The 18,287-nt window shown below is 40.5% G+C and overlaps 1 protein-coding gene across 3 annotated transcripts in view; it reads right to left on the bottom strand.

Moving 5' to 3' along the window:
• The window catches only part of LOC140480692 (zinc transporter ZIP12-like), an 85,865-nt gene that overhangs the window by 18,078 nt on the left and 49,500 nt on the right, over positions 1–18,287 (bottom strand). For all 3 annotated transcript variants that reach the window (XM_072575910.1, XM_072575911.1, XM_072575912.1), the window contains 2 exons: positions 15,495–15,653; positions 6,874–7,061 (listed from right to left, as the gene is read on the bottom strand). In XM_072575910.1, the coding sequence (XP_072432011.1) occupies positions 6,874–7,061; positions 15,495–15,653 (347 nt within the window). The remainder of the gene's footprint in view (positions 1–6,873; positions 7,062–15,494; positions 15,654–18,287) is intronic.

The following is an 18,287-nucleotide window of genomic DNA, read 5'->3' as shown; positions in this document are numbered from 1 at the left end:
TCTCATGGCAGGATTTCATGTCAAAGAAAATCTTTTCTCTGGTCAGTTATCCAAGCTCACAGGATTCAATTAGATTTATCAGCTCTAACAAATAGTAACTGACAATCTCCCATTCCCACTGGGCACTGATGTTGAACACTAGACCATATATAATCAACATGAAAATTGACTTTGATGCATATCTCCAAAGCCTTTTAAAATTTCTCTTGTATGTGCTCTCAGCTCCTCAGTGAGATGTGGATACATTACAGCTTGTGACACTCTTTCCTCAGCACAGAACAAGAAAGGTAATGATATGTCACCCTTATAACTGTTGCAGCCTATGTGGTGCTGTTCGAAAGGCATTCTAGGATATTCACTCAGTTACAGTAAAGGAAGAGTAACATATTTCCAAGTCAGAATGGTGTTTGACTTGGAACTGACATTTGGTTAAGGTCCCATGTATCTGCTACCCTTTACCTTCTATCTAATAGGTATCATCATGGATTTCTTAGGATCTGTCGAAGGAACATTGGTGAGTTGCTGACATACATCTTGTAGATGGTATACACTACGGCCACTGTGCATCAGTGGTGGATGGAGTGAAAGTTTAAGGTGGTAAATGTGGTGCCAATCAAATGGGCTACTTCACTTTTAGGTTAACCCATTAACCTCATCAATAGAACTGGCACCTATACCATTCATTTGCATTGGTCTGGTTGCAAGCCACTTGTGCACATTGTCTTAACATATGCAGATCTTGGTATTTTTTTGCTCATGTCCACATTAGATGCAGTGTCAGTATCTGAGCTGATTACTAGGGGTGTAAAATTGAATGATGCTCCCAGCATGAATTCTCACATTGATTTTATTGTTCTTCTGCCTGACCAGGTTGCACCTCTTGGGCATCTGAAGTAAGAAAGATCCAAGGGTGAATTTATAGCCTGGGGAGTGAATGAACAAAAGGTGCAAATAGGTGCATGATCTGCAGAAGATTTGTCATGGATGTGGTGAAATGTGAGAAGGAAGATTAGGTACAATGGTGCCATCATCTTTGATGGTTTCATCTCCACAGCCACAGCAATGGGAATGCCAATAAAGACCAGCATCTTCTCCATTGTGGTGAGGACATACAGGTTTAATTCAAATGCAAATAGGTACATGATCTGCAGAAGAACGTTTGGCATGGATGTGGTGAAATGTGAAAAGGAAGATTTGGTACAGGAGGAAGTGCTGGATGTTTTGAAATGCATAAAGGTGGATACATCCCCAGGACCTGATCAGGTGCACCTTAGAACTCTGTGGGAAGCTAGAGAAGTGATTGTTGGGACTCTGCTTTTTGTCATTTACATAAATGATTTAGATGCGAGCATAAGAGGTACAGTTAGTAAGTTTGCAGATGACACCAAAATTGGAGGTGTAGTGGACATCGAAGAAGGTTACCTCAGATTACAACAGGAACTTGATCAGATGGGTCAATGGGCTAAGAAGTGGCAGGTGAAGTTTAATTCGGATAATGCGAGGTGCTGAATTTTGGGAAAGCAAATCTTAGCAGGACTTATACACTTAATGGTAAGGTCCTAGGGAATGTTGCTGAACAAAGAGACCTTGGAGTGCAGGTTCATAGCTCCTTGAAATTAGAGTCACAGATAGATAGGATAGTGAAGAAAGCATTTGGTATGCTTTCCTTTATTGGTCAGAGTATTGAGTACAGGAGTTGGGCAGTCATGTTGCGACTGTCCAGGACATTGGTTAGGCCACTGTTGGAGTATTATGTGGTCTGGTCTCCTTCCTGTTGGAAGGATGTTGTGAAACTTGAAAGGGTTCAGAAAGGATTAACAAGGATGTTGCCAGGGTTGGAGGATTTGAGCTATACGGAGAGGCTGAACAGGCTGGGGCTGTTTTCCCTGGAGCGTGGGAGGCTGAGGGGTGACCTTATAGAGGTTTACAAAATTATGAGGGGCATGGATAGGATAAATAGACAAAGTCTTTTCCCTGGGGTCGGGGAGTCCAGAACTAGAGGGCATAGGTTTAGGGTGAGAGGGGAAAGATATAAAAGAGATCTAAGGGGCAACTCTTTCACACAGAGAGTGGTACGTGTATGGGATGAGCTGCCAGAGGAAGTGGTAGAGGCTGGTACAATTGCAACATTTAAAAGGCATTTGGATGGATATATGAATAGGAAGCGTTTGGAGGGATATGAACTGAGTGCTGACAAGTGGGACTAGATTGGGTTGGGATACCTGGTCGGCATTGACGAGTTGGACCAAAGGGTTTGTTTCCGTGCTGTACATCTCTGACTCTATGCCTCTATATTTGCTCCATCTCCCCCTCCGGTTAGCTCCAGCTGTCACCAGTTGTGCATCATCCTGTTCTGGAAGACACAGGAAGTGTGTTAGTGGGCTTTGTACCAACTGCTTGGCTTGTGCAGTTGCCATGTATGTATAGCAGTTGGTGGGAATATTTTGTGACATGATAATGTGATGTTTATTAAAAGTGCTGGATGATTGAAGTTGTTTAGCATGAGGTTTGATTGACAGTGATTGTTGATAGTGATTGATGAGGGTGTGCTGAATTGAACAGTAAATGAGCACAATGGTCCCGTTTGCATCCCCGAATGCCATATGATGCCTTCACTGATCTTGACTAGTCGTATGAGGTTACGATCCTTCTTGCAGCACTCCATCCAAGTCCGTGGGGCTTGATTCGTGGTTTGAACACCCATAACTATTTGCTGCCCTTGCATCCGACAATGTAGAGTTTGTATCTGAAAAGATCTCTGTCACCCCTCAGAATAGAGGATGTTGTCCCTCCTCTCCATGTCCTCAACCAAAAGCACCAAGCAGCTAATGCATCCAGCCAATGAATAGCATGGTTAGTGCCAGCTGGATTCAGAGATCATTCAAATGAGCGACTTGAAGCCTGCAGTGCAGTCAATAGGCAGAAGTTAATCATACATCATAACTCCCATGCCTGTTTTCAGGCACTATCCAATTCATCCCCTTTTATTTTTGCAATATATAAAATGTCATTCAAAACAAGTAATTAAAGTACGTTTGTGGGAGGGAGTGTGGTTAAGTGACCTGTGTCAGTGTTTTCAAAAGCAGTGTGCGATGAAACAACAAAATCCTGTCACTGCAATATGAATCATCTTTGTGTTTGGTTTATTCATTCATGGGATGTGGGTGTTGCTGGCTCGGTCAGTGTTTATTGCACATCCCTTTGAGAAGGTGGTAGTGAGCTTCCTCCTTGAACTGCCGCAGTCAAAGTGGTGCTGTTAGGAAGGGACTTTCAGGACTTCAATCCAGTGACAGTGAAGGACCGCTGGTGTACTTTCAAGTCAAGATGGTGAGTGGTTTGGAGGGGAACATGCAGATAGTGGTGTATCCATGTTTCTGCTGAACCTGCCTATTCGGTGGCAGAGATTGTGTGTTTGCAAGGTGCTGTCAAAGGGCTTTTTATAAAGTATATATAGATAGCATAAATACTACACACTGCTGCGACTATGCCTTGATGGTGAAGGAATGAAAGATGGTGATGTGGTACCAATCAAGCAGGCCATTTCATCCCAGGTGGTATCAAACATCTTGAGTTCCTTGAAGTTGCTCTCTTCTATACAAGTGGGGAATATTCCATCATAACACTGACTTGTGCATTTTAGATAGTAGATAGACTTTGGAGAGTCAGGAAGTGAATTACTTGCAATGGAATTCCCAGCCTCTGACTCATTATAGAACATAGAACAATACAGCACAGAACAGGCCCTTCGGCCCTCAATATTGCGCCAACCTGTGAATTATTCTCAGCTCATCCCCTCCACTAGCCCATCATCATTCATATGCTTATCCAAGGATTGTTTAAATCTCCCTAATGTGGCTGAGTTAACTACATTGGCAGGTTGGGCATTCTACGCCCTTACCACTCTCTGTGTAAAGAACCTACCTCGGACATCTGTCTTAAATCTATTACCCCTCAATTTGTAGTTATGCCCCTTTGTACAAGCTGACGTCATCATCCTAGGAAAAAGACTTCCACTGTATACCCTACCTAATCCTCTGATCATCTTGTATGTCTCTATCTTGTATGTCATCTTGTAGCCTCCTTCTTTCCAACGAGAACAGACCCAAATCTCTGAGCTGTCCCTCATAAGACCTTCCCTCCACACCAGGCAACATCCTGGTAAATCTTCACTGCACCTTTTCCAATGCTTCCACATCCTTCCCAAAATATGGCAACCAGAACTGGACACAATATTCCAAGTGTGGCTGCACTTGCATTTTGTATAATTGTAGCATGATATTGCGGCTCCGGAACTCAATCCCTCTACCAATGAAACCTAATACCCTATATACCGTCTTAACAACACTATCAACCTGGGTGGAAAATTTCAGGGATCTATGTACATGGGCTCCAAGATCCCTCTGCACATCCACACTACCAAGAATCTTTCCATTGACCCAGTATTCTGCCTTCTTGTTATTCTTCCCAAAGTGCATCACCTCACATTTAGCTGCATTGAACTCCATTTACCACCTCTCAGTCCAATTCTTTAGCTAATCCAAGTCCTTCTGCAACCTGTACCATTCTTCCAAACTGTCCACTACTCCACCGACTTTAGTGTCATCTGCAAATTTACTAATCCATCCACTTATGCCTGCGTCTAAGTAGTTTATAAAAATGACAAACAACAGTGGTCCCAAAACAAATCCTTGTGGCACACCACTAGTAACCGGACTTCAGGCTGAGTATTTTCCTCAACCATCACTCGCTGCCTTCTTTCAGAAAGCCAGTTTCTAATCCAAACTGCTAAATCACCCTCAATCCCATGCTTCTGCATTTTCTCCATCAGCCTAGCATGTGGAACCTTATCAAAGGCTTTACTGAAGTCCATGTATACTACGTCAACTGCCCTGCCCTCATCTACATGCTTGGTCACCTTCTCAAAAAACTCAATGAGGTTTGTGAGACATGACCTGCCCTTGATGAAACCATGCTAACTATCTGAAATCAAATTGTTGCTTGCTAGATGATTATAAATCCTATCTGTTTTAATCCTTTCCAAAACCTTTCCTAAAACAGAATTAAGTCTCACTGGTCTATAACTATCTGGTTCAGCTCTACTGCCCTTCTTGAACAAGGCACAACATTTACAATCCTCCAGTTCACTAGTACTAAACATGTAGACAATGATGACTCAAATATCAAAGCCAAAGGCTCTGCTATCTCCTCCCTAGCTTCCCAGAGAATCCTAGGATAAATCCCATCCAGCCCAGGGCACTTGTCTACTTTCACTCCTTCTAGAATTGGTTACACCTCTTCGTAACTAACCTCGATCCTTTCTAGTCTAATATTTCATATCTCATTCTTCTCCTCTACAATGTTCTCCTTTTCCTGAGTGAAAACCAATGAGAAATGTTCATTTAGCACGTCTCCAATCTCCACAGGGTCCACGCTCAACTTCCCAAATCTGTCTTTGACTGGCCCTATTCTTACCCTAGTCATTCTTTTATTCCTCACATACCTATAGAAGGCTTTAGTGTTCTCCTTTATTCTATTTGCTGAAGTTTGCTCATGTCCTCTCTTTGGTCTTCTTAACTCTCTCTTTAAATCCTTCCTAGCTGATCTGTAACTCTCCATCGCCTCATCTGAACCATCTTGTCTCATTAACACACAAGCCTCCTTCTTCCGCTTAACAAGAGATGCAATTTCTGTAGTAAACCACGGTTTCCTTACCTTTATCACTTCTTCCCTGTCTGACAGGGACATACGTATTAAGGACATGCAATATCTGTTCCTTAGACCAGCTCCACATTTCCATTGTCTGCATCTCCTGCATTTTGCTACCCCATTCTATGCATTCTAATTCTTGCCTAATCGCATTATCCCTTGCCCCATCGATAACTCTTGACCTGTGGTATGTACCTATCCCTTTCCATCACTAAACTAAATGTAACTGAATTATGGTCACTCTCTCCAAAGTGCTCACCTACAACTAAATCATACACCTGGCCTGGTTCATTGCCAAGCACCAGATCCAGTGTGGTCTCCCCTCTTGTCGGCCATTCGACATACTGTACACATTGGACAAAAACTGATCCATCCGATGTACTAGAGTTATAGCAATTCTAGTCTCAATATTTATATAGCTGGTCCAATTCAGTTTCTGGTCAATGGCAACTACTGGAATGTTTTCCGTGGGGTATCAGTGGTATTGCCATTGAATGTCAAAGTGACTTGGAGATATTCTTTCACACTGGAGAAGGTTTGTACCTACTTGTGTAGCACAAATGTTACTTGCTACTTATTGGCCTGAATTGAAGTGTTGCTGAATCATGCTGCATATGATTGATATATATTTACAAAGTAAGCATAATCTTCATGGCAGCATCTCTTGCTGTACATGACTTGCTTGCTCATCTTTTCTCATTTATGCCCACTTTCTTGAAATCTTCTCCTCTGTACTTTAACTGTAAAACCCAGTATATCCAGCTTAATCTATTAAGAAGGAGGTCCTGATGTCATTGTTATGTAACATATGATAATGTTTGACTCCACCCATGCTCCTTTTGACTGAAATAGAACACAAACAAAAGAAATACTAGAAACATCTAGGGCCAAACATTCTGAAACCTCTCTAGGCTCTCAACAGATATTTCTTCAAGGAATTACTTTTGCCTCCTGTAAAAATCATCCAAAAGCTCATCTCTAGAGGCAAACTTTTGATAGCTGCAAATATTCACTCCTTCACCAGTTAGGAAATGTCTTGGAATTTTGTTTCAGGTTAAATCTACCAGAGTACAATTTATTGTTGGTCCTAAATAGGGTGCTAAAATACAATGCATCTCTCAAAGTTTTAATGAAGTTGGTAATAGATATTGGATGTCTTCTACTCACCATTTCCACCAGCGAAAGGTAAAGGAACATGCCTGCTGTCACGGTAAAAATCCACTGTTGAATATTGAGATCAGCTGACAGAGACAGACCAATGTAGAGTCCAACAAAAGCAGTTAGTGCACTTAATAAATTCATCAGCATGGCTAGCTTAATGGATAATCCAGAATTCAGAAGTACAGCAAAGTCCCCTGCATAAAAATAAAAAGCATCATGATTGGAAAATGCAGGCAATATAAATGCAGGTACTTACTGCACACAATCAGTGGCCCAGAAATTCTGATAGTTGGTGAGATATAACATTGAATAAATTTAGTAATGTGGCAATAGCAAGCTAGGGACAAAGAAAAGCTGCTCTGTCCACAGAAATAACCTGAAGCTTCTAGTTGCTTCCATTTCCATTATCTCTTTGATAGGGAGAGGTTTACAGAGGACTCTTGCAGTCCCTTGCCACACTTACTCATCTTCCTGGTGGTCACCAATGCTTTTCCATCTGTGTGGCCCTGACTGGTAGTGTGACTAGCTTGCCAAATGTGCTAATCACAATGTCCTCAATATCATTGATGTTCCATACTGAGTCCATTTGCAACTCCAGCTACTTTAAGAGGTCAATCAGGAACTTCAGATCACCATAGTTCCTACATACATGGATTTCCCACATATTGCAGGACGAGCATTCTACAGCAACAAGTTCTCCTGCTATTGTGCTCCTTGCTAACTACAGACAATAAAGTAAGAAGAAATTACTCAACCTTAACCCCTATTTACAAAACAAATTTCTCAATGTTTCTGTCCCTATTCCTAACAAACTACAAACTATAAAAATAAAGCCTTAACATTGTTTTCCTCCCGATGCTAATCACTCAGTCCTTAAAGCTGGTTCTGAAGCTGCCCCACATTACTTTTTGAACCCTGATGCCACTTCAGGAGCCCAGCCTCTGGATTCAGGGAAGGTTTGCTCCACTCCACTCCACTCCATTCCTCTCCCGCTGCTGCTCCAACTGAGTTTGATCTGGTCCGCACCCTCAGGCTTTTATCTGGAAGCTCTGCGTATATGTTCACTGTTTATTACATTTCAGACTCTGGCTAGGAGACAGGTTGTTTTCTTTCAGAATGATCCAGTACTTTTATAGCTATCAATAGACCCGCTAGATAATTTCTAGAGATACAAATGAAGAGTTCAATGGTGAAATGACTGGAAGGCTTGCCATTTCTCAATACAATAGCAAATTGCAAACAACTATTTTTCACCATCAAAGTCTGAGCCCATCTTGGAAGTCATACCTCGCTGCTTAGGCAAAAGTTTTACAGGCAAATCCCACACTGGTTCACTCCTGTGGTTAGTTTACACTGAGGGGCACCTATTGCTACAGTAGTAATCAGCCACCTCTCATGATACTGGGCCACAAACTGCACTTAGAAAAACCACTTGATAGGAACAAAAGATGAAAGTGTCAACTTTCAGTTGCACAAAATGATCTGATGACAAATAAGAAACCAATTTTAGAACACATATCTGTTTTGTTTTCAATTTACTTTAAAAATTATTTATTACACTGACTTTAAAGATATTACCATCACATTTTGGTACTAGCAGTGATCATTTTTTTCCCATAAGAATGACATATTTTCAAAAATAGAGGAAATATATTATGAGAAAACATGGTTGGGTTCACGATCATTTGTATTTGTTTTATTAAAGGAGGTAATGCACTTATATAATCCACATTAATCACTCATACTCATTATATTTACAAAGGCCACTCATTCCAAGGTAATGTATTCAATAATAATAACTTTCATTGTCATAGAGGGTTAATGAAGTATGGTATGATGTCCAGTACAGTAATTAGTTGAAAGTTCTAAATAATTTATTTGAAGGTGTGAGTGAAACTCTTAAGACAATATGGGCTAAAAACAAGTCACAAAAGTAACAAAAACATAAATTGCTAGAAAATCTCTGCAGACCTGGTAGACTCTGTTCTGAAGAAGAATCACTGGACCTGAAATATTAACTCTAATTTCTCTCCCCAGATGCTGCTAAAACCATTGAGTTTTTCCAGCAATTTATTTGCTTGCAGGAGGGTGGGAATTCTGAGTTGCTTGTGCTGTGCCTCCAGGTACTGCCATTTGGTAATGCTCAAAGTGCTTTCGTGCTTACGCAGATGTACCTTTGCAATTCTGTACATTCTAGGGTAAGTAACTCCCATGTACCAGTAGAATGTTGCATTTATAGCATTTCCTCTGCCCTCCTAGTGACCACCTACCATTGCAGAGCTCAGAGTAGAGCTCTTGTTTAGGGAGTCTCCTGTCCAGAAAGTGATTCATCCATTGCAGCTGTTCAAGTCAAGCATGACCAGGGCCTCAATACTGGTCTTACTGACCTGGAAGAGGATGTTTATATTAGTACACCTGTCCTGCTAGTGGTTTTGCAGAATTTTTCAAACACAGTGCTAGTGCTAACTCTTCAGGGCTCTGTGGTGTTTATTATACATTGGTTCCTGTTTCTGATACACAGAGGAAGGTGGGGACCACTGCTACTCTGTAGACAATGATCATAGCATCATAGAATCCATACAGTGTGGAAACAGGCCATTTGGCCCAACAAGTCCACACTGACTCTCCGAAGAGTAACCCACCCAGACCCATTCCCCTACTCTATTGACCTTGGATTTGAGGTCTTGACCTTCAAGCATTCATTCTGCCCTGCTGTTGGTGTTGATGTTGGATTTCATCGTCAATGTCCACTCACATTGAGAGAAGGCTCCCGTGGGTATGGGAAATGATCCACTTTGCTCAGGGCTCACTTTGGATGTTGATAGGTGGGATGACAGTGTTGTGTATCAGGAGTAGACTTGTAAGGAACCTTTGTTTTCAGGATGTTTTGCCTGAGACCCATTTTCTCATACCCCTTAGAGAATGCGCTGACAATACAAACTTAGCTACGATAAGTTTGTAATGACACCAATTTATTGAAGAATCACTATGGGAACAAGTTATTTTGGACCTAATATTGTGTAAAAAGGCAGGAATAATAACTAGTAATCATATAATAAAGGATCCTGTGGGGAAGAGTGATTAAAAAATGAACAAATTTCATATTACATTTCACAATAATATGGTTAAGTATTAAATAATCATTTTGAATTTAAACAAAGTCAATTTAGATTCGTGATATGAGGACATTGCTGGCTGAAGAGGATTGTGAAATTAGATTAAAAGGTATGATGATAGATAAACAATGACAAACATTTAAAGAATTAAATCATAATGTTCAGTAATTATATATTCATATCAGGAATAGACTTCTCTGGAAAAAATGATATAACCATGTCCTAGCTAGAGCAGTTAAAAGAAGCATAAATTTAAAGAAGAAGGTTATTACATCGCCAAAACTAATGGGTGACTAGAGGATTTGAAGAGTTTTAAAATTTCATAAATGACGTGCAAGAAATTGCTAAACAGGGAAAAAATAAGATATGACAACAAGCCAGCAAGAAATGCAAAACAAATAGCAAAGACATATAATTTTTAAAAAATTCACTCAGACACAGATATTGCTGGCTGGCTAGCATCAATTGCCTGTCCATAGTTCCCCTTCTTGAACAGTTTTTAAGCATTAATAGATTAGCAAAAGGATACATGTGTCCTTTAAAGATGGAGACGGCAGAAATTGTACTGGGGAATAAGAAAATGGCAGTGATGTGAAACTGCCACAACAAATAATCAGAAGTTGTGAAGGACCAGTAATATAATGAGAAACATGAACAAATTCATATTAGCAACTTATTAGAAATTAAAGCCAATATAATCCTTACACTTAAATCATAATCCTAGGGTTCTAAAAAAGGGATTTTTAAAAAATATTCTCTCATTGGACATGGGTTTTGCCCTTGTCCTTTTAGATGATAGCGATTGTGGGTTTGGAAGGTACCGTCTAGTATCTTTGGTGAATTTCTGGAATGCATCTTAACGATGGTACACGGTGCTTGTACTGAGCATCAGGTGGTGGAGGGAGTGGATGTTTGGGGATGTGATGCCATTCAGGCAGGCTGCTTTGTCCTGGATGATGTCAAATTTCTTGAGTGCTGTGGAATCTGTATCCAACCAGGCAAGTGAGGAGTATTCCATCACAGTCCTGACTCGTGCCTTATAGATGATAGACAGGCTTTGGGGAGTCAGGAGATTAGTTACTTATTCCTAGACTCTGATTTGCTCCTGCAGCCACTGTGTTTATGTGGTGAGTCCAGTTCTGTTTCTGGTCAATGATAATGGACGTTGATAGTGGGGGATTCAGCGATGGCAACACCTTTGAATGTCAAGAGGCAACAGTTAGATTGTTGTTTATTGGAGATAGTCATTGTTTGGCATTTATGTGGCGTGAATGTTACTTGCCAGTTCCCAGTTCAAGTCTAGATATTGTCCAGGTCTTGTTGCTTTTAAAATGGACTGTTTCAGTGCCTGAGGAGTTGTGAATGGTGGTGAACATTGTGTAATCATCGGGAAACATCCCCATTTCTGATCTTATGATGGGGGAAGGTCATTGATGAAACAGCTGAAGATGGTTGGGCCTAGGACTCTACACTCAGCAACTCCTACAGTGATGTCCTGGAGCTGAGTTGACTGGCCTCCAACAACCACAAACATCTTCATACGTATCAGATATGATCCAAACCAGCAGAGAGTTTGCTCACTGATATCCAATGACTCCAATTATAGAATAGAATTCTTACAGTATGGAAACAGGCCCTTTGGCCCAACAAACCCACATCTACCCTCCATATACTAACCCACCTAGACCCATTCCCCTACCCTACATTTTACCCCTGACTAATGCACTTAATCTACACATCCCTGAACACTATGGGCAATTTAGGATAGCCAATTTACCTAACCTGCACATCTTTGGATTGTAGGAAGAAACTGGAGCACCCAGAGGAAATCCATGCGAGTGGGAGAATGTGCAAACTCCACAAAGCCAGTCGTCCAACACTGGAATTGAACCCGGATCCTTGATGCTATGAGGCAGCAGTGCTAACCACTGAGCCACCGTGCCACCCATTATGCTAGGGCTTCTTGATGCCACACTCGGTTGAATGTAACCTTGATGTCAAGGGCTGTTGCTCTTACCTCACCTCTGGAATTCCGTTTTTTTTCCATGTTTTAACCAAGGCTGTAAAGAGATCAAGAGCTGAGTGGCCCTGGTAGAACCCAAACTGGGTATCACTGAGCAGGTTGTTACTGAGCTAGTGCAGTGTGATAGCACTGTTGATGACACCTTCCATCACTTTAGTGATGATTGAGATAGGCTGATGGGACAGTAATTGACCAGGTTGGATTTGTTCTGCTTTGTCTATACAGGAAATACCAAGGCAATCTTCTAGGTGGATGCCAGTGTTGTAAATGTTCTGGAAAAGTTTGCCTAAGGATGTAGTGAGCTCTGCAGTACTGGTCTTCAGTACTATTGCTGATACATTGTCCATACCTATACCTTTGTAATATCCAGTGTCTCCGTTTCTTGATGTTACCTTTGAGGGAATTAAATTGGCTGAGGACTGATATTTGTAATGCTAGTGACTACTAAAGAGGTCAAAATGAATCCTCTACTTGGACTTCTGCTGAAGATCATTGTGAATACTTCAGCCTTATATATTGCATTGATATGTTAGGCTCTTCCTTCATTGAGAATAAGGATATTTGTGGAGCTTTCTGCCTCACTGAGAAGTAATATTATAGATACATTGGCTTTGATTTTTCAGGATTCTGCAAATTCTAGATCAGTCGCTATGGATTGAAAGGCGCTTCAACTCATTGTTCAACAAAAGGGAGAGAGAGAACACAGGGAACAACCAAGCAGTCTAATATTGATATTAGGTAAAATAACATATTATCTTATTCATGGTGTGGGACCAGATACTTGTAAAATCATGATCTGATTAGAGGGAGTCAACAGTTTTATAATAAATCATATTTGTCTATTCTGTCAGTTTCTTCATGCTGTATCTAGCAGGATAGTTAAATGGGGCGGCACGATGGCTCAGTGGTTAGCACTGCTACCTCACAGCACCAGGGTCCCAGGTTTGATTATAACCTTAGGTGACTGTGTGGAGTTTGCACGTTCTCCCTGTATCTGCGTGGGTTTCCTCCGGGTGTTCCGATTTCCTCCCACAGTCCAAAGATGTGCAGGTTAGGTGAATTGGCCAAGCTAGATTGCCCATAGTGTTAGGTGCATTAGTCAAAGGGAATGGGTCTGGGTGGGTTACTCTTCGGAGTGTCGGCGTGGACTTGTTGGGCTGAAGGACCTGTTTCCACACTGTAGGGGTTCTAATCTAATCTAAAAGATATAAGGCTGTTTAAGACTGAGACCCAAACATTGATCTTTCTAGTAGCTTTGACATGGACTCTCATTCAAAGAGAGTCTGGGTTCCATGTTTAATTATGTTACTTTAAATTACGCACACAGAACTGACTGATTACACTAGCTCCATTTCTCACAGAGTACCTGAAGATGAGGTGAGAACCTTATATTGGTAAATCACATTTTTCTTAGATTAGATTAGGTTAGATTTCCTACAGTATGGGAACAGGCCCTTCAGCCCAACAAGTCCACACCGACTCTCCAAAGAGCAATCCACCCAAACCCTTACGTTTACCCCTGACTTATGTACCTAACACTATAGGCAATTTTAGCATGGCCAATTCACCTGACTTGCGCATCTTTGGATTGTGGGAGGAAACTGGAGCACTCAGAGGAAAGCCACGCAGACACAGTGAGAATGTCTGTGTGGAATTTGCACAGTCTCCCGAGGTGGAAGTTGAACCTAGGTCCCTGGCACTATGAGGCAACAGTGCTAACCACTGAGCCACCGTGCCACACTGTGTAACATTATGTAATAGTCTTATGCGTGCACGCATGTCTGCCTTGAACATTGGCCATAAAACAACAGATTTGCTCTGTGATTGGATACAAAGATGGTAGATGGCCCATAACATGAGGAGGTTTGACAGGAAGAATAGCAATCCAATATATTTTTTAAAGGTAACAGATGGGTTAATCCTTTTTTCAGAAATATTTGATTATTTTTGTACACAAATCACATAAAACAAGAACAACAAGTAATTCAGAAAGCAAATGTTAGCCTTATTAAAAGGGAATATAAAAATAAGCAAGTTGCAATTAAATGATTTAGGACTTTGGTGAGGTGGTTTCTAAAATAAGGTGCAGAATTCTGGTCTCCTGACCTACAGATATATCTACTTTCCTTGGACAAGTTCCAATAAAGGTTCCCTAGATTTCTAGAATGAGATATCTACCCACAAGGAGAGATTGAGTAGAATGGGCTGATATTGTTCCCTGTTGAGGAGTATGAAAGATGATCTTTCTGAAATGTATAAAACTTGTTTGACATGCCCTGGTTGGTGAGTCCAGGACTAGGCTGAGATTGCTAGGTTTTAGGACACAGAGCATATGAGGATCATGCAGGGAATCAGAGTTAATGTTGAAGGTCTGCATTAGTCATCTTGAGTGATTTTATCCTTTAAGTTCTGTGTTGACCAAATGAGAATGTTACATTAATAAAATGATCCCTACCAGTATGACCACAGACTGTTATGTTGATGTTCTACTCCATTCTGTTTGGCCTCAAAAAGGTTAGGACCAGCTTCCCTTCTAATAAGGCCAACATTTGCTTTCTGAATCTCTATGTCCAGGCCTTTGCGGATGGCAAATTTCACAAAACACTGAGCTCCAAATGTGTGCTATACCCAAGGACATATTGGGAGAAAGTGAGGACTGCAGATGCTGGAGATCAAAGTCAAGACTATGGTGCTGGAAAGTTCAGCAGGTCAGGTAGCATCCAAGGAGCAGGAGAATTGATGTTTCGAGCATAAGCCTTTCATCAAGAAGGGCATATTGTAAAGCTTTCAATGATCATTCTAGGCAGTGAGAGTGGACCTTAAGAATCCAATGAAAATCTCATTGAATATTTGCATAAAGGCATATCTTTAATTAGTAAATAGTTTACAGCTTTTCTTTCAAATGTTATAAGGAGTTAATATTCACAGAAAACACAAGCTAACTGTTTATTTGATGAGTTAGCTTGAAAAACTCAGAGGACTGAATTGCCAATGATGAATGCAATAGCAAGTTCTTAAAAAAAAGCTGGAATTCATTAAGAATTCTTTGCATCTGATCAACAATAGGTATTCATAAGCAAGTTGAATGAGTCAATAGTAAGTACTCAGTTGTATGAGTGCCATCTATTGGAAAAGACATTAAAGTTTAGGATCTGGGAACTGTAACACCATCTCACATTATGAATTATGCAATGTACTTCCAGCTGCACATTTTAAACTACAGTTCAACCATTGTGGAGCAAGTAGCACAGTGAGAGCAGCTGCCATCCCAGATTGGAGGCATATTCATTTTAAGGCAGCAACTTGACAAAAATAGCAAAGAATTTCAGGGTGTTCACTTTTTAATCGCTTTAGAGAGGTTTCAATGCAATTGTCTCAACTTTCAATCATTTCCATCACGACATTTGCAACAAAGTTAATCAATACAATTTGTGAGACTACATTTGCAAGACTTGATTTCAAGATAGAGTAGTTAACCAATAACTCACCCATTTCATGGGGTATTTCATGAAACAAAATAGCAATGGTGGTGGTAATACCACTTTCAATTGATGATGAGAAAGCTGCACCAATGGCGAGACCATCAGCAAAGTTGTGCATGCTGTCACCCACCACAATCATGACAGCAAGTAGGTTAAATGGTTCCTCTGCAAAGAATAAATTGTCCTTGATGTTAGAGAAAGAAATGGGAATACACCTGTCATTAATTCACATGTTCAAACAGAAATCACTGGAAATACTCAGCAGGTCTGGCAGCATCTTTGGAGGAAGAAACAAAGGTTTCAGGTTGATGACATTTCATTAGAACTGGGAAATGTCAAAGATGTAACAGAATCCGAGCAGAAGATGGCTGAGGAAGGGTTAATGACAGAAAAGTTAATGACAGAAGTGTAAGTTGTGCAGGGCTCAGTGAAGGTGGTGGGCAAGAGAAGAAACAGAAACAAAAGATGTACACGAATAAAAGTGTGACTGACTTTAACCAAAGACAAGAGAAAATTTGAAACACGCAAAGTGAAGGAAACGAAATATGAGGCAGATTTTATCATCTGAAATTGTTGGGTCTGGAAGGCTGTATAGGGCCTTCTAAGTGAATACAGTCAACTAACTCGAAGGAAGTGATTGTAAAGCATTGCTTCACCTTGGATAGCTGGGATGCTGTTTGAAGAGTTAAGGTTTCTCTTTGAATATGGTCCTGGAGCACTTCTGGGGGAAGGTCATGTGCCCTTTGGCAGAGATCAGGTACCTTTTGGGAGAGGTCAGGCACAACTGTGCATAAAAGTGCATGAACTCATTAAATGTCAAGCTCATTGGAACTGACAACAGATCTATCAAAACTATTAAAAAGACCTATAAACAGCAAAGGTCCTTAAAAAAAAATGATTGATCTTGAGGAAGTGACAAAAATGATTGCAGAAGGTAAAGCAGCAGATGGTGCATACATGAAGCATTTGACAAGGTCCTTTATGATAGGCTGGTCTAAAAGATTAAGATATGGGGTCGATGATAATGATTTATATAAAAATATAGGTGGCCTGATTAGTAAGTTTGCAGACATCATGAAAATGGGGGGAGTTGTGGATTATGAGGAATGTTGTCCAAGGAGACTGTAGGATACAGATCAGTTAGAAAGTTGGATGGAGAAATAGCAGATGGAATTTAATATAAAGAAGTGTGAGGTAATGCATTTTGGGAAGTTAAATGAAAGGACCCTTAGGAGCATTGATTTACACAAAGATCTTGGACTCCACGTCCATAGCTCCCTGAAAGTGGCAACATAATTGGATAAGGTGATAAAAAGGCATATGACATGCTCGGCTTCATTAGGAGGGGCATTGAATATGAAAATTGGCAAGACGTCTTGCTGGATAAAATTTTAGTTGGGCTACATTTGGAGTATTTTGTGTAGTTTTGGTTACCACATGAAAAGAAATATGTGGAGGCTTTGGAGAGGGTGCAAAGGAAGTTTACCAGGATGTTGCCTTGATTGGTGTGTATTAGCTATAAGAAGAGGTTGGACAAACTTGAATTGTTTTCACTAGATCATCAAAGATTGAGAGACAACCTGAGAGAACTGTATAAAATTATGATGAGCAAGAATAGGGTGGATAGTCAAAGATTTTTTTTTTCTCAGGGTGGAAATATCAAACACATGGTGACATAGGTCTAAAGTGAGAGGGGTGAAAGTTTAAAGGAGATATGCAAGGCACATTTGTTATACAGAGGATGGTAGGTGTCTGGAATGAGCTGCCATGAGAGGTGGTAGAAGCAGATACAATAGAAAAGTTCAACAGGCATTTAGACAGATTTATGAATAGGCATAACATAGGGGCATACAGACCATTTGTAGGCAAATGAGATTAGTTTAGTATGGCATCATGGTTAGCACATAGTAGGCCAAAGGACCTGTTTCCATACGGTGTCATTTTATTTTTTAAAACTGTCAAAGGGACCTGTCAAAGGTGTCAACAGAATTCATCAAAAAGTCCTGTAAAGCTGTCAAAGTATTTTAAAGATGTGCCTATTACATCTTTGAAAACAATCCAATGTACTTAAAAAAAACTCTTGTTATTTTATTTGGTCTGTTGTCACAAGCCTTGGGTTTTCATTACTGGATTAGTGCTGCATTACTGATTTCACAGCCATGAATCATCACAGCAGGCTGACTGAAATTTCACTGTTTGACTGACAGCTTCACAGAGGTGTAGGATTATGAATTCAAATACTTGCTGGTATAAGGAACTGTGTACTTGAATGAAATATTTGTTTTAAAGGTATTGCATATTTGAATAGGGAAGCTAAGGTTACCATGAAGGATAAAACTCCTCAACCTCTCCCCTCACCTGAGGCACGGTGATTCTCAGGTTAAACCACACTAGTTCTCCCTCTGTCTAATGAGCGAGCAGCCCTATGGTCTGTTAAGACTATAGTGACTTTACCTTGTGGTTGAAAGAATGCAAATGTAATAAATAGGCTTTTATGAATGAGTGTTTGTTTTCCAATATAGATTACTGAAGTCTACAATGGGTACTTAGAACTTACATTATTTCATTTTTGGATGGGTCCAAATATCGGGTAGGTGTGTTGGAATTGTAAATGTAGGGAAAACAATGGTCGATGAGGATCATGGATTGGCACAAAGTATGAGGGCTAATGGGATGAGTGTTGGGGCATGTTAGCACATGGCTATGAGATGTCATGTCATTTGTGGGGGCATGATGTGACATGGACAGGCACGGATGGGACACAAGAGGTATATGGGAGGTGAGAGCTTTCATTCTTTT

The sequence above is a fragment of the Chiloscyllium punctatum genome, chromosome 8, assembly GCF_047496795.1.
Source record: "Chiloscyllium punctatum isolate Juve2018m chromosome 8, sChiPun1.3, whole genome shotgun sequence".
Classification (NCBI taxonomy): domain Eukaryota; kingdom Metazoa; phylum Chordata; class Chondrichthyes; order Orectolobiformes; family Hemiscylliidae; genus Chiloscyllium; species Chiloscyllium punctatum.
Note: the sequence above shows the minus strand (reverse complement) of the source record. Positions and strands in the feature narration are given on the sequence as shown.